Below are 20,901 nucleotides of genomic sequence, written 5' to 3'. Positions count from 1 at the left end.
GAGAATTTATGGAGTGTTTTTAAAGCGACATCAGGCTCACACCTATTTTTTTTGTGGCCCATTTCTTTTAGCATGGCAGTGCAAGTAATGTTACCTCCTTCAAAATGACACAGAAATATTGCTGCTTATATACCCTACATTGATGATTAGAATAGCACTGCTGAGGTAAATGTATTGGGCTTTTTCATTTGTTTGCTGGTAAATTAAAAATAATTGTGTTTAATAAGTGACAATAAGGGCATTTTACACCAGCACTACTCAGTCTGGTTAAAACGGACTCTGGTTCATTTGTACCCTTGGTGCGGTCCATTTTGCACTCCGGTTCGGACCAAAGCAACTGCACAAAAAACATTTAGAGAAGGTCATGTTAGTCCAGTCCCAAACAAACTACAGCACTGTTCTGTTGTGGTGAGACAGCTAAGCTTTTCAGGTGCAGTTTAACCTGATTTATGTGTGTGTGCAGCTTTACACTCGCAGCCACGCCACTCAGTTTACCATATGATATCCTACTAAAAACACGGTTATTTAAAAGTAAAACTGCAATTTTTCCACATTAAGCTTCACACTGCACAACAATACACTCTGCTCTGGACACACAACCATCTCGCTGTATTTATTTTCTGCTTCGGCACCAGACAGATATGACCAGCATCAGAGGAGTCTGCGTTCTTGTGTGGTTTAGGTTTGTGCCTGTGTGAAAACAAACCAAACCAAGGGAGAAAAACACTCCTAGTTAACAAAAAAGAAAAGTAAAATTAAAACTTGTGGGAAAAAAACGTGTATAGTGTTTAGTCCTCGCCAAATAAGTGGACAAATGTTTCATTTTGTTTGTTTTTGGCCCCAAAAATGTGGGCTTATTTCAGTGCGTCTCTACTCTAAACGGCAGGTAAACACACTAAACAAAAAAAAACAAAGAAAAGGTCAGGAGCAGAAAGAGAAAAAGGGGGGAAAGTTCGCGGAGATCTGATGCTTTTATTTCATTGGAATGATAGGGAGTGATAAGCCACAAAGATTTCCACTTAAGAATCACAATCAACTTCAAATAAGGGCAAATCATCTGGCCTTTCCTAATCGCACAGCACGAATTAGACTGATTACAGGAGGAGCCAAAAACAAAAGAGCTCATTCATCCTGAGCTTGGAGAATTTCACTTTTCCAAAAGCGTTCAAACCCGAAGGTCTCCACTGCCCTCTATTCCGGCTCAGTCCATTATCTCAGCAAGTCTCCCGAGCACAGGTCCCAACTTTGAAACATAGCAGACACCAACAGGAAGGGAATAGAAAGAAAGAAAAACAGTGCCAGCGGGATGGGGTTATCATCTTCTGCTGGTCAGTTCCTCTGAAGTAAGTCAGCTACTCATCCAGTAAGACCAGGAACTATTTCTCCTTCTCTGGACCACAGATAACGAAACCTAGTGAGGCACTGAAAGAGCACAGCGGTGGGTCTCACATGAACATCTCTTGTGGACCACGTTCAAAGCACTGCTACAACAATATACTGTGACTACCAATTCAGATGGGCATGAGTACAACAACTAGGCCTGCCACAATTATTGATTTATTGTACACTATACAATATAAATATAAACTCAATGATTTTTCCTGACCTCAATGTTCTCTATTGTGTTCATTTAGCAAGAAGAACTTACTAATGAATGAGCTGGTGTGCCAACTTTGTTTAAAACCTTATGTGACCTTATGCTATTCTTTATATATATATATATATATATATATATATATATATATATATATATATATATATATATATATATATATATATATATATATAAGACAACTGTATACTCCCAAATCACTGAAAATGTATATATATATCAATGTGTTAGCATGCTATTATATTATTATTATTATCAGAGGTATTAACATTTGTAGGGATAAAGTAGGGATGCACTGACTATTTGGCAACTTAACTTTTTTGCTAAAAATGGCAAATAGCTTAGTGTTTGGTAAAATAAGTAAAATAGCACTGCTGAGGTAAATATACTGTGCTTTTTAGGTGTGTCTGCTGGGATACTAAAAAGGAATTTAATAAGTAATATGTGTATTTAATTTGCTTTATTAAAACTTCATTACTTTTGAACTGTATCTATAAATTATTTGCAATGATATTATCATTATATAAGCTGCATAAAACAGTCTTAAAGTTACAATAATATTGTTCAATGCACTTATTTCTTAGACAATATATATTATGCAAAAAAAAATAATAATAAAAGGTTTCTGTGACAGGCCTTTCCACATTTTCTCACACACAGAGCTTGAATTTATGAGCCGAAATGACTGACATGGCTACAGTATTCAAATTTAAAACTATGTTCATACTACAGGAAAAACAGCTCAAATATAAATCTTTAATTCAGATATAATAAAAACAATAGAATGTGTTTGCTAAGCGGTAGCTATGGTATCTCTGGTGAATGCTATGGTATTTCTAATGGATACTAGATAGTTGTATTGCTAAGTGGCTGATATGGTATCCCATTTAAAGCAGTTTGTCGTGATGTTTCTTAGCTGCAGTGGTAGGGTGTTGATAGGTGGTTGATAAGCAGGTGATATTGTATTCCAGGTGTTTTAGGTAGTGCAAAGAAGAAAGAGTTAAAAAAGGACAATATGAATCAAATTTCTTGTTTTTGCAACGTGCAAACATGCAAATCATGCAGCAAATCTACAGCTCTGGAAAAAAAATAAGAGACCAATTTAGTTTTTGAATAAGTTTCTCTGATTTTGCTATTTATAGATATAGGTTTAATTAAAACATTGTGGACAACATTTCTCCCAAATTCCAAATAAAAATACTGTCATTAAAAGCATTTATTTGCAGAAAATGAAAAATGGCATAAAAATTGTAATGACAAAAAAGATGCAGAGCTTTCAGACCTCAAAGAATGCAAAAAAAAAATAATAATAAATTAAGAGTTCAGAAATCAATATTTGGTGGAATAATCCTGGTTTGTAATCACAGCTTTCATGCATCTTTGCATGGTCTCCTCCACCAGTCTTACACACTACTTTTGGATAACTTTATGCCACTCCTGGTGCAAAAATTCAAGCAGTTCAGCTTGTTTTGATGGATTGTGATCATCCATCTTCCTCTTGATTTTATTTTAGAGGTTTTCAATTTGGTAAAATCAAAGAAACTAAATTTTTGATTCCAGAGAGCTGTATGATCTAAAGGAAAAAAAAAGCCAATAAAGAAGACTGGCCCATCATTTCATTTCTTTTGTTTTTCTGATGAGAAACACAACAAAAGGAATGACATGTGTACTAAGCTTTCCTATGCATTATCATGAAGTTCTGCAAGCTAATCATACTGACAGTGACCCTGTTTAACAACAGAGTCTGTCCGTTATATCTCTCGTGTGCTGTTCTATGTTGTATCTTAGAGCTTTTGTCAAAGTGAAGTTGCTGCCAGTTCCCCAGCCCAGTTCTGTGCAGTAACATAAGGTGAAAAACAACAGGGACGAAAAGGAAAAAAAGAAGTCTTTCTTTCTGAACTTCACAAGTTCAAGAGGTATTGTTCAGAGATTTGGTAATATTGTGGCATGGATGACTGACAGACAAAGAAAGTGAGACGTCTAAAGGACAGCTACAGGGCAAAAGGGATGAACATTAAAAGAAAACAAACAGTCAGAACAATTTCTGTTGAAAAACCTTCGTGAACACTACACAGGGTTCATTAGGGGGAAAAAGGGCACAAACACAATACAGCAGCAGGTCCCTCAGAGAGATACGAGAGGTTAAAAGATACATGTTCAGGCCTGACCCTGCCCACTGGGGACACTCCCAATACTCCAGCGTGGACTGCTGCTGCCAGACTCCTCCAATTCCTGGCAGTACAGAGGGGTCTGTTTCCTCCCTGATACAAATGTATGCACACACACACACACACACACACACATACACACACACACTCCAAGGCCCTGTGCTGTAGTGGGTCACTGCTGGGTGAGGGAAGGGTGCCTGACCTGAGCAAAGCTTGCATGACCCTCATCATCTCTCTCATTGTAGAAGAATAAGTACCAGATGGAAAGTGGTACTTTCAGAAGTCTGCCCTGTGTGTGTGTGGGTGTGTGTGTATGTAGTGAGTAGTGAGAACTTCTAGTATAACTAGGTATCCAGCTCACTAGGAGGAAAGCGCAGCGACCTGGATGCACTTAACCACCTAGCAGAGTAGGGCTGGACGATATTGGGGAAATAAATACATTGTTATGGTTCTTTTTTGGCGATATATACTGCGATATTAAACAAAGCAGGGCCCATAATGTTACCAGCCCCACCCCCACCCGCTCGCTGTCTGTCTCGCATCCGGACCAATCAAGAGCTGAGTCAGGGCCGAGCACTCAAAACCAGAGGAAAACAGCAAAACAACAGTAATCGGCCCTTTAATCAGGCATTTAAATGGCTTTTTAAAAGGTAAATAAGAGAGAGTATTTCTGGGATTTAAAGCGTGAATTCAGTTGTAATTGAAAATATCTGAGCAAAACTGTGCTGGACTGAGGTGCACAGCTTTCAACACATGAGTTTACAAGCAGGTAACCGGCAGGTACAAGCAGGTAGCAGGTTACGCCCCCCCCCCCCCCCCTCCCCCTCGCGCTTCTCGTGCAGGCAGCAGCAGCCTATCACTTACACAGACACAGAGACAGCTCTGTGTATCACTTGTGTCAAGAATCAAAACATCAAAAACATTGCAACATGATGCGTTTGATTTAATTGTCTTAAATGACATTGCATGTCCTGTAATGTGACTATTGCACATGCGTATACCGCGATGACTATGCTTAAATAGTATATCGTGCAGCCCTATAGCAGACACATATTCTGACCAATATCACATGTTGTGGCCAATTTTGCTCTCTCGGACTCTAAGCTACAAGCTGCTGATGACAAGAAACTTTGACACTTATCTATAGAACATACATCTTGTTCAACAACAATTTTTAACAAAAAAAACAAATTTTAGCGATCTATAGGCAAGCAGTCAACCACAGTTTGATTTAGGGCATGTCAGTGTGTCTTTGGTATCGTAACAACACAAAAAATAAGCTTTGCACAGCTGGCAATGAGCAAAAGGCATGAACTAATAATCTTAATCAATCATAAGTGTTTTGATTTCCTTTAAGAGACAGGTGCGTTCTGACTTTGGAGGATCGGTATCTTAACAGTGCAGCGCTTCTGCAATTCTCAGCAGAGGATACTGACCTGCCCATTTACGCTGTGAAGGTGTGTAAGTTGAGCGAGCCAGTGTGTTTGTAACGGGCGGGGATGTTACGCACACTAAGCACGCAGAGCATGCTCCGCACCTGCTTAGCAAAAATAAAAATAGAAGCCTGATGGTTGATTGTTGTCAGGGTCCAAATCAGTCAGTGGCACACCGGTGTTTTCTGCAGCCAAGATATCAATATTCCAGAAATGCCCCTCAGTGTAGATATATTGGTAAACTTTGTCGCTATACAGGAAAAGGAAAGAATTTGAAATGGTCAAAGCCTTCATTTAAAGCCTTAATGTTTTCTATGTATTCTATATACTCCTTCCTGACAGTAGAATAAGTTTCAAACCTATATGAAAGCCCAATAATAATAATAATAATAATAATAATAATATATATCAAAAGCTGTCCAAAAACAGACAATAGGTTATATGTTTGGTATGATTCCACTAAAGATTTGCTGTTACAGTTAGCTTCATGTGTCTCATATAATCTTTACCAGTCACATGTCTTTACCATTCAGAGCTGTTTTAACACAATATATGGTTGGTATGTAAAATGTTTTGGTTGTTTTAAATTGGTGGTATTCTTTATAGCCTTTGGGAGGTTATTTCAACCCATCTTTTTCCTTTAGTAATACATCTGTAGATAATCCATGCTCTGATTGGCTGCCCAATGTTTAATGAAATATATGTAAATACAGTGGTTTCTACAACACAATGATGCAAAAAAGAAATGTGATTTAAAAACATTCTTGGTCAGTTCTTTGGTGGGTTATTATTCCACACGTGTTATTTTACAGTACTGAGGTACTTTCATATTATCTAAATATATGTAAAATTTAAAAAGAAAAAAAAAGAGCAGGTTTGGACTGAAACTGTACACACGAACGGACAGACTAACCTGTCTCACAAACTGAAGATCTCAATGCCTGCATACCTTTCATTTATTCAGGCATTTTGGCTAGCAGAGATATGGTTGATGAGCTGTGACTGGGTCAGATTCAGTGCTGCACAGAAAGGCCAAAAGGACATGGGAGTTTATTGTTTCTGGCTTGCTCTGAAATGGAGTCTAAGAGAACAGACAGAGGGAAATGCCAAAACTATCAACCAAAATAACATGGAAATGAAACAACAATGAGAGGTGAAAGACCCAGAGGTAGCAAGGTCACTTTTAATTAACACCTCTAGCTGAACAGCTACTTCCCTTCTATTCTTCGTGTTCTTCTCTGCTGGTCTTTATAGCTTATTCACAGCAGACTCTCTCATGTTCTCTCATTTCTTAAACCTCCATAAAGATTACATTCAAAATGTTCTGCTACAAATCTCAGAATTTGCATCTTACTCTTTAATCTCAATATACAGACAATATACAGAGTTTTTGTACTTTATGTACTTTTGCTTAAATTAACAGTCATTGGACAACAGAGCTTTCACAATGACCCAATGTTTATGGATAATATACTGTTTCAGAAAAACTGAGACAAATTACATTTGTGACTTTTAGGCAATTGAATTTATGAATAGCGAAAAAAAAAGTGGCAAAATTCATTTAAACTTAAAAAAAAAAACATGTTCTGTATTCCCTATTTGGCATTCAATTAAATTCTTTACTTGGTTTAAAAAAAAAAAAAAAAAAAAAAAAAGGTTTCTGTGCATGCCTAGCCCAAACAGTCGCAAAACTTGTTGCATTATGTTTTATTATATACAGCTCTGGAAAAAATAAGAAACCACTTAAAAATTATGAGTTTCTTTGATTTTTTTAATTTGAATTAAAAACCTCTGGTATATAATCAAGAGGAAAATGGATGATCACAAGCCAGCAAACCAAGCTGAACTGTTTAAATTTTTGCACCAGGAGAGGCATAAAGTTTTCCAAAAGCAGTGTGTAAGACTAGTGGAGGAAAACATGCCAAGATGTATAAATTCTGTGCATACAAACCAGGGTTATTCCACCAAATCTTAATTTCTGAACTCCTAAAACTTTATGAATATGAACTTGTTTTCTTTGCATTGTTTGAGGTCTGAAAGCTCTGCATCTTTTTTGTTATTTCATCCATTTTTTTTTTTTTTTTAAATAAATGCTCTAAATTACAATATTTTTATTTGGGATTTGGGAGAAATGTTGCTATGCTGCTAAAAATTTCAACGCACAACTTTTATCACCCCACATTTTCAACCAATTAAAAAACACGCAACGTGTGTGTGTTAATTTGTGTATATTAGTTGATGTAGTGTAAAAGTAACCAAACCAAAAAAAAAAATAAATAAAAAAAAAATGCATTTCCCCCAAAAAAAAGCTGGTGCAGAAAGTACAACTGAACAACTGTTTAATATAAAAAACAAATGTTTAAATATTGATTTTAGTTCTAGTATCAGAATTTTCTTAATAATTAAAAGTCATTTGCTCTAATGAGTAAATAATATTATTAACATATAACATAACAATAATATAAATTATGTAATAATATAATCACAATTATTCTGGAACAATAAATAATCCATAAATACTGGGTTACTGTGAAAGTACTGTTATCATAAGACAACAAGATGCAAATGCTGGGATTTGCTGAGATTTTAAAATGCCCAAATGTGAAATATTTGAGAGAAAATGTGTAATCTGTTGTGTCTGTCCCTTTTGGTGACGGAGCTGAGTGTGAACTGAGTGAGTGTGCAGCACCTAAAACAGTTACAAATTAAAGATAAGACAACATTGAAACATTGAGTCAACAAACTTGTATTATCAACTAATGGTTGCAATTGCTTTTCGACATTTGGCTATTTCACTTATTTTGACAAGTTAAGTCCCACCGTTTGATGTGGAACATTATAAAAAAACACATTTGAATGTGGCCTGAGACCCATAATTACATATGACGGGTCCACACCCAAGTGTGAAAGCTCCTTTAATCCAGGTGATGTTTAATCTATTACTCTTTCCCCAACCTTTCCCGTTTCCTTTCTATATTTCTGTCTTTCCATTTCTCTTTCACTCACTCACTCATTCCCAGGACATTTGGAAAGCAGCCAACCCAGGAGTCAAAACAGAGCAAGAGGGGAAAAGCTCTACCCTGTCTGTACATCCCCGGGGTCATCAACTATCTCCAAATACCAGTTCCTTCATACCAGGTTTACACTAGGTCTCCACGCACTTTAATCTTCCCGAGCTTCACCTGGCACACTTCAGAGCAGCGCGCACTCCCGCACTGTCACATTACAGTCAAGTGTTTACATAACGCATGTTTAAAAATCTACGAGTAAATGGGCCACTAAGTCAATTACCACTTCAGCATTACTTCCTGTGAAGGCACACACTCTCGGTACTGTACGTACTGTATGTGCAGTGTGTATGTTCCAGGAAATAACTCCTTCAGGGACATCCTACACACTGCATTTAACAATACAAGCAGGCAGGGTAATTTCCCAGGGCTTAGAGGTCAGGGGTTAAGATGGTAGCAGCAGAAGAAAAGAAACATTCAGGAGGAAATACTTCATCTCCCCTATTTAAAGAAAGGAAGAAAAAGAAACAACTGCTTTGTCCTGTTAAAAAAAAACAGTTAAATGTTCCTCTTTTTAGCTTCATTTAAGTAAAAGTCGGCAGATTAAAAAGTGAGATTGGAATGTGCATACCAATAAATTGTTCCGTTTTGATTAGGACTGTTAATGTTAATAGGTTAGCACACACGATTAATTTGGAAACTTCAATGCGTTCATTTTATTTGCGCATTTATCATTTGACCCATTTTTACCCCAACTTCCTGCTGTAGTTTGATCTCCATTTTTAAACAGTATTTAGTGGCGTAAACACAAACACAGCATCACTACTGTTCTGACCTTAAATAGATTACTTTTTATTTATATTAAAACACGGATTAAATATGGATACTCTCCATAGCCCCCCAAACACACACTCACAATATCACACAGCCGCTTCCTTTATGAAGTTTCTATTTTTTCTCTGCTTCCAGTTTAATCTCTTTAATGTCCGTTTATGTCCTTAAGCAGATTCTTTCTTCATTTGTCATAACTTGCGTTTATGTTTAAACGTTTTTTGGAAAGTCTGCTGATATTTTAACATAATTCTAAAGGTTGTCTGACCTTAAAATATACAATTAAACGACCACATTTGCATATAAATGAAATCTCTGTGATGATTTTACATTGAATTTACATTTATTTTAGATTTAAATACCCTTTACGCAATTAATATTTTTTTAAACAAGCAACAACCCTAATTTTAATATTTTATTGTCATGGTGAACAGAAAAATGAATAAAACTGATTTTGCCATGATGGCTTATCTTTTTTTATCAAGCTTGTCTATGAAACACCACCAGTGAAGTACAACCGAGATAGGTAGGTGTGTATTTTTAGAACAGTTCTGTTTATACTAGTTTAAAGGGGTGGATTTTTACTTTCTGGACCTGAACTACCTACCTCTGTGTAAATAACTATGTTTACAAAGGATCCTCGGTGGATTTCATGTTTTACAGGGACTAGGAATAGGTTAGTGGCTGAATTGCACTTAGCAGGGCATTACACATGCTGTAAAGTAACATATTACATTGTAAAGACTGTTATTAGTGTAAAATGTCTTTATTTTAAAACCTTTCTAACTTTTGTCCATCTTGTCTTTGCCTTCTGGTGTCGCAGTGCTGTTAGCCAATCAGAGGCGATGTTTGCATGTATGAATATTTATGAGAAAGAGCCGAAATCCTAACCCCTGTGCTCACGTGATGTAATGAGACTGGAGGTAGAGCGAGGTGAAGTAAGTAAAAGGTCCACAGTAAACGCATACACCACAATACATCTTATCCAGAGGAAAAAAAGTAGTATAGCCTAGAAAACCTCTGAGCAGCTTAAACTAATTCAGAATCTTAATTTATTGCATTTATTCAAATTAATACTACGTTATCCATCAGCTTTATCACAGATAACATTTTTCATCATATTGTTCATCCCTACCGCAGACTCCTTCAATCTCAACCTATGTTTCTATGATAACAGTAAATAATCCTATACATCTTCAGAGTAAAGCGATGTTTCTTCTTCTATTCTTCTTTAAATCTCATTTTCTTACCAGTTTTAATATAAAACCCACTGTATAAATGCTTCCTCTCTTCCCATGTGGAATGCTGATAAGTGTAAGGGCAAGAAGTAACACCGTGCCATCTAAAGAGTTCAGCAGGCCCAGGAGAATATGGTGAGATGTCAACACATACTTGGCATGTAGACACACAGCCCATTACTCACACTCAGTGTTACACTTCCAAGCTCAAAGAAAAGCAAACATTCGCTGGAAAAGTGATTTGATAAATACGGGTTTACTGCTAAATAACGGTAAACCAATTTACAAGGCTGACAAAGGTCTCTGGGAGCAGGAGCCGCGGAGGTAGACATCCATCACTGCGGTCGCTGTAAACGGCTGTTTATTTGAGCAGGGAGAGTCTCAGGACCCTGCAGAAAGGAACTACTCTAAGGCTAACCAGGAACAAACAGCACAGGCAGAACTAATAACTACATAAAATTAAAGCTGTGAATTGGCAAGAACTTGGTGATACTATAGATATTGGTGCTACAATGAGTAGGCCAATAATCCGATTTCTCTTTTACAACAGACCAATAAAATCTAAGCAGCTATTCAAATATCCATTAGCTAACAGATGAAGATTACTTAAATTCTCCAGTGTCAGCATCACTCTGAAAGGGTTTTTCATCTGGTAGATGCTGCGATAAAAAAGCTGCTCACTTATTTCCACTACCAAGGTCCGTTTTCATGCATGCACAGAATGAGAAATCTGAGAATAATTCAGTTAACAGGATACATGCACTAAAATTGGGTAAAACGGGTTACTGAGCTAAAAGCCATCTCTCTTTCAGATTTCATACCTCGCTCCGATTTAAGAAACAGTGTACGCTGTTCATCTGATTACTTGTATAATCATAGCAATCAGGGTTTAAATCCCTGTCAGGGTTTTAAGTCTTCGACAATTCTTTACAGGCAAACTTGATCAAAAACCATTGCTGTGTTTTAAGAACCGATACTGTATTGCAAAACATAATATTGTAATACTTTCATATATCAGTATTAAGAGTGAAGCATGGTGAAGGAGGGCACTAACAGTGCTTTATATAAAAAAAAACACATAAGGGAAACATGCAGGTGTGGAAAACCTGAAGAATAAAGGAAGAGAAGGATAAGAAACAGAAGGAGACAAGAGACAAATTCCAAAGGCTTTAACTAAACTCACCAGTACAGTGTAGATGTGCAGACAACGATACACTGGAGAGAAGTCCACCAAGTCATGAGCACCCGGCACCTGCAACAGACACATACATTACAACACTCATACAATATGAAGTTCTTCTTAATTAATTAAAAAAAAAAAAAAAAACGGTGACCAGGTACTCTATATCAAAAGCTGCTTTTTTTTTTTTTTTTGAAAAAGAGGAGAAAACCAGATCATCTATACCAGTGGTTCCCAAACTTTTTTAGACCATGTACCACCAATGACCAATCTAAATTTACATTACATTACATTAAATTTGGCAGACGCTTTTGTCCAAAGCGACTTACAATAGTGAAGTACAAAAGTAAGAGAAGGTAAAAACTTCTTTAGACAGGGCCTAAAGGAGGTCAAAGGGAAATAATGGGATAGAGGAGTGAAGCAGGGGACTATGGAAATGAGGTTAGTTAGTTTGTAGTTAGTAGGTAGTTTGTTAGAGGTGTTAAGAGAGTAAGTGCTCATTGAAGAGCTCTGTCTTGACAGGAACACAGCCCTTCTTGCTTACCTCTGCTGACAACTTTTCTGGAGATGCAGATTTCATTTTCCAGCAGGACTTGGCACACTGCCCACACTGGCAAATGTACCAATTGGTCTTATCTAATATTCAAATTTTCTGGGACGCTGATTTTCGGGTTTTCAATGGCTGTAAGCCATAATAATCAACAACCAAAGAAAAACACTTAAAATAGATCTCTCTCTCTCTTCTTCTCTATGTGAGATACATCTATATAATGTGAGTTTCATATTTTTAAACTGAATTACTGACATAAAGTAACTTTTCAATGACATTCAAATTTTTGGAGATGCACCAGTACATACACACACTGTTGCTGTTTCTCTAAAGCATTTACCTCGTTTTCACAACTACCTACTTCATCCACAGATAAACAGATAAACCATTTTTTTCTGTTAAAGCAACAATCCTTAAGATGTTTTCTTTTAAATTGAAAGCAGTGGTGATTCTGATTGGGAAAGGGTCAACATTTTATAAAAAAAAATGGAATCAGTGTGCTTCTTTAAGATGCTGGGACTGGGAACCACTGCTGTACAGGAAGCGCACCAAGCACGCCACAGCATTCTTTACTGTAACTGCTTAATTCCACAGTGACCCAAGGGAGCTCTAATATTGTTGTTGACCCTCGGTGGTGTCCACATATTGACTTTAGCTGCCCTCTGTTGACCTTTTTAGTCCGTTCCTGCTCTCCGCCTCACCCTGCGCGTGCGTCATCTCGCTTTCCTGAAGTTCTTAAAGCCGCTCTCATACGAGACCTCCAGCCTGTGCCAGCCTTTAATCTGCCCGCCTCTGGGTCGTCTCAAGGCTTCTCGACACACACGGCAGCGCTCAAGGTCACTGAACGGTGACCGCTGCCCGACCCGGTGCCACCTCCTCTACCTCTCTGTTCCTCGGCCGCGGCGCGGGCTTTAAACCAGTGCCCTGGAGGAAGCCTTTTGTACAGGCTGTCCCAGCACTCTCCCACCGCCGAGCTGGCACTGGTTCCTGTGTGTGATTGTTTTCTGCTTGTTCGCTCTGGGTTATTGTTTAGTGCTGCTCTTCCTCTCTGGAGCTGTGACTCCACTGCCTCCCAGTGTCGCTCCCTGCTTGCCTTTCTGCGGGCACCACATGAAAGCTGGTATTGTTCAGCTGCCGTTGGCTTGATGAAACCTTGGGGAGTTCTGCATTTGGGGTCAAGTGTGTTTCAAACTTCGCTTGATGTATAAAACATCAAGTCCACGCTGTGTTTACAGGGCAGGGCCGGATTCCACATTAACCTTGGTTATGTATCATTATACTGTATAATAATATGTGAATACCGTTCCAGTTAAACAACAACGATAAAAGGTCTTCAGGTCACTGTGGAATATACTAAAGATTCAAGATTCAAAGAGTTTATTGTCATTTGCACTGGTGCTGGGTGATATGGGAAAAATCATATATCACGATATGGAATTTTTTATATCACGATAACGATATATATCATGATATACCACATTTGAGTATGTTTTCAGTTATTCTTCGAAAAATATGACAAAATAATATAATTGCTAACTTTTTTCCAACCTTATTTCAAAGTGACATTAAACCCAACATTCACAAATGAGAATTTCTACCTTTTACTGCAGCAATACATATGTATAAAATGAAAACAGATAGATGGTAGATAGAGGTAGATGCAGTAGCTAATTTTTACTAAATTATACAGGTATTTAAATTAACAAATTATCAAATTATCAAAATAAACTCAATTAACATTTTTTAAAGTGTCCGTCAATTAACGTAAAGCAGCGTCATGTTGCAAAACCACATTATGAAGTTTTTTTTTATGAAGATTACTTTAGTATCACTTATACAAAACAAGTTTATGCAAAGTGACCACGCCAATCCATTTCATCGTAGCCTACTTTATATATTTGCATGAATAATTGATGAAATTACTCTAGAAACGATAGGGACGATAGAATGGAAGTAGCACGATAGACACTCTTCTATCGTTTCCGCAAAATTTATCGTCAAATCGCACAGCACTAATGTGCACAGTAAGAAACAAGTTTCCTCTTACAATGAAATTCTTTCTTTGCTCCTCGCCAAGTATGCCACATAAAAATAAAAGTAGAAAATATACAATAAAGAAAGAAATAAACGAACTAATTCTAAATTTTGAGAATTCAGAACGGAAATATATACATTAAAACAGTAATGTGCTATGGATATTATTTACAAGTAAGTACATGTTATGCACAGCAGTGGAATACGAAAAAAGTGCAAAAAGTTCAGTAGTGCAATTATAAATTATTTGCAGTAAAGTGAGCATGTGCCTCTGAGAAATGTCCTACTAGAGAAAATTGCAGAAAATTACATAAAAAGTTCATTAACTAAATGTTATATGTAAAATAAGAATTTTTTGTTAAGTGATTGGCACATGGGCAAAGTTGGCAACCCAAGTCTCACTTTATGCGACTCATTTGACTGTGAAGCATGGTGGCGGGAGTGTATTAGTTTGCTTTTACTGCTAATTTACTGCTAATAAAAAAGGCTGCATTGGGTTTGACCAAAATTACAATTAAACTGTATTATAACTTATGGCTAGACGATATGGCTGAAACTGACATCATAATAAATCGCTTAAAGGAGAACTCTGGTTTAAAATGGACTTTTGGTGTAGTAAAATGTGATAAAAAATACTTACCTTTGATGAAGAGCACACCTCCGTTCTCCCACAGCGTTCAGAGATACAGAAATTTTAACAGTTTGCCCATGCATAGCGTAGCAGCTGTGCTACGTGGACAGCAGTCTGCTAATTTCAGTTTAGTAAAGGTGGAGCTCAAGCTAGAAGCTGAAGCTAGAAATATAGGATGTAAACAGTGTTTTTTAATAAGTTTCTTGTGGACTTTTTTTTAATTATTAATGCCTCATTTTAAATGTCAGGGCTCTCCAGATTCTAGCAAGGAGGTGTGGAGCTATTTTGAGCCTGGATGAAAAAGCGGTGGAAAAAGCGATTTATTGGGGAAAATTATGCCCTGCGTCACCCAGTCTGAAGGGTGTTTGCACAAACTGTTAAAATGTCTGTATCTCTGAACGCTGTGGGAGAACGGAGGTGGGCTATTCATCAAAGGTAAGTACTTTTTAATCATGTTTTACTACACCAAAAAGTCCATTTTACACCAAAGTTCTCCTTTAATTTCGGTCAATACAATACAATAATGCTGATACCTGGATGAACAATAAAATAGCCATTCGCTGTATACCAACTGTACCTCATCACAACTTTACAACAGATGCTCTCAAACACATTAAGAGGACAAGAAATTTAAGTAATTAACTCTTGATAAGTTCAGCACAGCTGTTAACTGAAAGCTGAACATTCCAGGTGACTCTACCTCATAAAGCTGAATGAAAAAATACAGCCAAAATGTGCAAAACAGTCATCTAAGCAAGAGGAGCCTACTTCGAAGAATCTAAAATACAGAACATAACATGTGGTAAACATTTATATGTTTATTAAATAACCCCACATGTTTTTCTTCATATAGGTATTACTTTCTCTACTCTACCACACCTGATCCAACTTATTAACTCTATTAACTATTAACTAATTATAAAGTACGTGTTAGAGCAAGAAAAACAATGGAAAAGCATCCGAAGCAGTGGTCTTCATGGTGCAGGGCTGTAAAGCACTGCTTTAAGGCATTGTGAAATCATTAGAATACCAGGACTTTATACATGAGCCACAAAAAAAAAGCAAAGGGTATGCCAGATTTTAAAACAGCATCCCGTACTGTGTTTAAATCAAAGCTAAATCAAAAAGATAAAACTTCACAATAACAAAGCACAAACAAAACTGAACCTAATGTTGGCAAGGTGGCTGAGCATCTAATAAGAAACAATATTTGTCCTTGTATTTGCGTCAGTGTTCTCTCAGTACTTCACTACAGGAAAAGGCTAAAAACTCATTCTCTGTCTGTCATGAGCAGCCCGGGCCTGGGAGCACGTCTCACATGCCTCACACGTCTCTCTGACCCCCCCTCCACCCCCCTAACCCACCTTCAACAAGAGCAGAGACGCGGCAGGCCATTTAGAAAAGGAGGGGATACAAGCAGGCCTGAAGCCAGAGAACATCCAGGGAGGAAGCAGCAGGAAAGATATGTTGTGTGCATAAACTAGTCTAGCTAGTCCTTCTCTTTCTGTAGTGAGAGGGTTTTTTTACCTCCTCATTCATTAAAAGTCAATCATATTTACACAGTTAAATCATTCTAAAGAAAAAGACTGCTTTCTTTTTTCGTTTGCCAAACTAGAGCACTTCCTAAAGCACAAAGCAATATATAACAATAACTACCATACCATAAATATATTATAGAAATGTCTAATCTGTGAGAATGTGACGACAATTAGCCATTGTGTTGCTGGGCTTTGTACCCAGATGGTGTTGGTCAAGGTGACTTTAGACTTGATTATTGTTTATTAAACGGACTGTCTGGTACTTTGATACTGTAGGACCTGAACTTTAGGACTATGAACATGAACCTTTCACATATGAATTAAAAAAAAAATACTGAAAAGTTTATTTATTAGTTTTCTTTTATCATTATGGCTTACAGCTAACAAAAACCCAAAAGTCAGAATCTCATAATATTAGAGTATAATATAAACCCAAATGATACTTTTGGCAGAGTGCAAAGTCCTGCTGGAAAATGAAATCTACTTTAATGTTGTTTGCAGAGGGAAGCATGAAGTGCTGTAAGATTTTACAGGAAAACACTGCACTGACTTTAGACTTGATATAACAGTGGATCAACACCAGCAGATGACATGACTCTCCAAACCATCACTTACCATCAGTACATTTTGCATTTCATTTGGAAATCAATAGACCAGAGTCTGGAGGAAGACTGGAGAGGCACACAGTCCAAGCTGCTGGAGGTCTAATGTGAAGTTTTTTCCACAGTCAGTCCAAAGCAGTGTTTTCCCAGAAAATCAAACAGCACTTCATGCTTTCCTCTGATGACAACTTTTATGAAGATGTGGATTTCATTTTCCAGCAGGACTTGGCACACTGTTCACACTGCTAAAAGTACCAACTGGTTTTATATCCAGAGTCATCATGTCTATTTACTCATCAGTGACACTCACCTCATCATCTTCCTCATCCTCTACATCAAGTATTCCTGAATCCTGCTCCGAATTTGGACTGCCACCTGAGCTCTCCACCATTGTGCCTGATCCCACCTCCCTCCGCAACCGCTTTCCACTGCCTGTCCGCTGTTGGTGTGTGATGTCACTGTCGCGTGAGCTTTGCACCTGTGCCTAGAAAACACAAAAACACACACTTTATACATAAACTTCTATATAAACTTCTATTCATGTGTGCATCCACAGGTGTAAACGTTCTTGTCATATAGACTCTTTTTTCCTGCAAATACTTTTAATAATGAGCATAATGACTTTCCAACACCATTGTGGCTGGGATATGCAAATCGCCAAAGCAGGTGTTCATTCACTGGCAGCAGTATGGGAAAAATTCACTGCATGGAGGGGAGTAATTACCCATAGCTCTGAAGGCACTCAAAAGGAGACAATGTAAGCCCTGAGGTTTCTTTAACTGTCAACTTTTCCCAGGCTGGTTCCAAACCAGTAGAGACATTGTCCTCTATTCAGAGGTTTCGACAAAACCGAAACCAAACCGAACCATTGAAACATCAGCTTCAGCTGACCACAACTCTCTTAGCAATGACAGTTCAACGACAAAACCAACGTGGCTTTGTCATTGAACGTCTCCATCAGTTCCCACGTCAATGACAACGTCAATACCCACGTCAGTCGTTTTGTGCAGGAACAGCACTAATTACTGACTCCTAACAAGCCTGGGCTATGGAGAAAAGCTCAAGTATGAAGAGCCCTCATACCACTCTCCGTAAGCAAACAAAAAGGAGGTGAAGAAAGGAGGTGGAAACAGGTTCTACCCCTAAACAAAGGGCAGAACAGACGTACAAATCCATTTTACTCTCAGATGAGGACTCAAGCAGACGCAAGCGGTCCCCAAGGGTGGTCTTGAAGGTCCTATTTCCTATAGCATAGGAGAACAACATCAACATGTCAGTATCTGAAGAGCACCCTGGTTTTCTAAGAATAATTAAATTCAACAAATTCTTTCAGAAACTTTTGAGGGTCCACGACTACGAAAGCGAAGGCATGTGCGTCAGAGATTCACTGCATTAGCAGGAGACGGAGAAAGAAGGAGATGGGCCTGCAGGAATTCCTTCTCCAGAAAGAGCAGAAACAAGAGGCTGTGAAAGAGTTAGAAGTGTCAGAACGCAGAGAGAAAGAGAGTTCATTATCTCTATACCATTAGTGGGTGAAAATTTTTAAAATCAAATTAGGGCTGCACAATATTGTTTTTTTTTTTTTTTTTTTTTTTTTCGATAATATATATTGTGACATTAAACATTGCAGGACTTTTCACCAGTGATGAAGAGTGAAGAGATCTGTGTAAGGCCTGTGTGATCGCTCTCTGCCCCTCCCCTCCAGAAAAAAACAGCCCCGCCCCGCCCCACCCGCGTGCTGTCTTGCATCAGAGATTCGTACTGACTGAGAGCTGAGTCAGCACTTAGAAGTCAGCCGAGCATTGAAAAAACAGCTAAACCTTTAAGAATCTGTCCTTTTTTGAAGAATTTAAATGGCCTTTTAAAGTGTAAATAAGATAATTTTTTTTAGGATTAAAAGCGTGATTTCGGCTGTGACTGGAAATATCTGCGCAAAACTGTGCCGAAATGAGGTGAACAGCTTTCAACAGGCTGTCAGCCTCTGTGTTTACAAGCACGAGCCCGCTCCCCCTCCCCCTTGTGCTTCTCAGGCAGCAGCAGCCTTTCACTCACACAGACACAGAGACAATGCTGTTCACTCAGAAAATGACAACACTGTGTATCTACTTCTTGTGTCAATTGTTAATTGCCTTAAGTAATACTGCATGCCCTGCAATGTGACTATTGTGCAGGCGCACAATAGTCGTGCAGCCCTAATGAAAAAAAAAAAAATCTAAAGAATGTGTAAACATATAGGGAATCAAGTCCTATTAACACCACTAATGCATTTTAATATTTGTTGCAAAATATGTCTGATCTGAATACTTCAGTTTAATGTTTAATCTTGATTTGTTTTTCTGTAAAAACAGAAGAATAACCACTGTGTGAACAGGTGATGGTATATTTTGCAGAGTATAGATAACCATGCACATTAAAATCATGAATAATTAACGATTTCTTTTTTTTGTTTTTTGCACAAAATCGGTGAACTTTCCTTCACTAACTTTCCTTCACTGTGTGGATTATTTGGGTGAGCAAAGCACTTCTGCTTATTCTGTTTTCATTAAGTTAACACACATAAAGTTTCATTTAATTAAGTCCTTCTTGGAGTGCTATTGTCAGTGATTTTTCCCAAAAAAAAACGTTTTTTTGTCCCTTTTGTCCTGATTCCGTCTGTGTTCTATGAATTGCGAAAATCACATGATTCTACAAAATCAATACAAGGCAAAGGCAAAGGCATTTTTTTGTTCCAAAAACAATGAACTCACTTAGCTAGAAGGGACAAATTCTGAAAACAAACAAAAAACAGTTGTGACAGTAGCTGCAATCAGTCAGAGGTAAACTACAGTTAGTTAGGAAGTCCTGTTACAGTAGACAAGCCTCTGTGATGAGGGAGCATGACATCACTGTAATGTCCTCATACACGAGGTCTGTGTGTGTTTGGTAACTAAATACAGGTAATCAATCTTCCTCTACAGTACTTCACAGGCAATGCAATGTGTTTTTCATTAATGTATCTGCACTAGGCAGGGCTGGTCCCGAGTCCCGAGCACTGCCACTAGACCTTCTCTAACTCAACCCAAGCAAAACAACAGAGACCATAGAGAGCGTTTGAGTTCAATCAAAGATGGGGAAGAAATGGGAGCTGCAAAAAAAAAAAAAAAGTGCAAGATAAATATCTGAAATAAATTAGAATTACACAAAGATGGCATAAGGAAAATAATCTACAAGGAGGGTATGCTGTCCATAAAACCCCTACCATACAGACATGCCTCTTCCCCCACACTACCTCCTTCCACACACACACACACACACATGCAGTGTGCCCCATGGCATACAATGGAGCCATTATTACAGCAGCAGATACCCCAATATATTTATTTTCAAATGGTTTGTTAGAGGAATTAAAACAATCACAGGAGCAGGGACTGGGCCTAATTTCCAGTGGAATGGGAAGCAGTCAGTGAGCCTGGATCACAGAGGCCCTAGACAAACAGCCTCCTGTTATTAGCGGTCTGCTCACCCTTCTGGAGTCCGGGATGGAAGAATGGAAAGTGCTGGAGTTGGGGGAGCAGGAGGAGGAGGAGGTGCTTTAAAAGCTCAAGAAAAGTCATCTTTCTCCTGGGAACAGTCATGATAATTTTTGCTATTGGGGTCCCCCAGATCTTCTTTGGGTAACTGATATGATTATTGTGAAGATGTACTTTAGAAATAGTACTCTGGTGTTGATTAGGTAAGATACAGCTCTGGAAAAAAATAAGAAACCACATAATAATGATGAGTTTCTTTGATTTTACCTAATTGAAAACCTCTGGAATATAATCAAGAGGAAGATGGATGATTACAAGCCATTAAACCATGCTGAACTGCTTGAATCCTTGCACCAGGAGTGGCATAAAGTTATCCAAAAGCAGTGTGTAAGACTGGTGGGTTATTATTAATATTATTTGAGGTCTGAAAGTTCTGCATCTTTTTTGTTATTTCAGCCATTTCTGATTTTCTGCAAATAATGCTCCATTGACCTTATTTGTATTTGGAATTTGGGAGAAATGTTGTCTGTAGTTTACAGAACTACAGAAAACAACAATGTTCAATTT

General features: G+C 37.8%; 1 protein-coding gene across 6 annotated transcripts in view; it reads right to left on the bottom strand.

Moving 5' to 3' along the window:
* exoc6b (exocyst complex component 6B) overlaps positions 1-20,901 on the bottom strand; it is a 151,625-nt gene that overhangs the window by 85,757 nt on the left and 44,967 nt on the right. For all 6 annotated transcript variants that reach the window (XR_007440184.1, XR_007440183.1, XM_049482157.1 and 3 more), the window contains exons 7-8: positions 17,136-17,309; positions 11,474-11,542 (exon numbers count right to left, since the gene is read on the bottom strand). Coding sequence is in view for 4 of the 6 variants with exons in the window: in XM_049482157.1 (XP_049338114.1) it covers positions 11,474-11,542; positions 17,136-17,309 (243 nt within the window). In the remaining 2 variants the exon portion in view is untranslated. The remainder of the gene's footprint in view (positions 1-11,473; positions 11,543-17,135; positions 17,310-20,901) is intronic.

Source organism: Astyanax mexicanus, chromosome 8, assembly GCF_023375975.1.
Source record: "Astyanax mexicanus isolate ESR-SI-001 chromosome 8, AstMex3_surface, whole genome shotgun sequence".
NCBI lineage: Eukaryota > Metazoa > Chordata > Actinopteri > Characiformes > Acestrorhamphidae > Astyanax > Astyanax mexicanus.
Note: the sequence above shows the minus strand (reverse complement) of the source record. Positions and strands in the feature narration are given on the sequence as shown.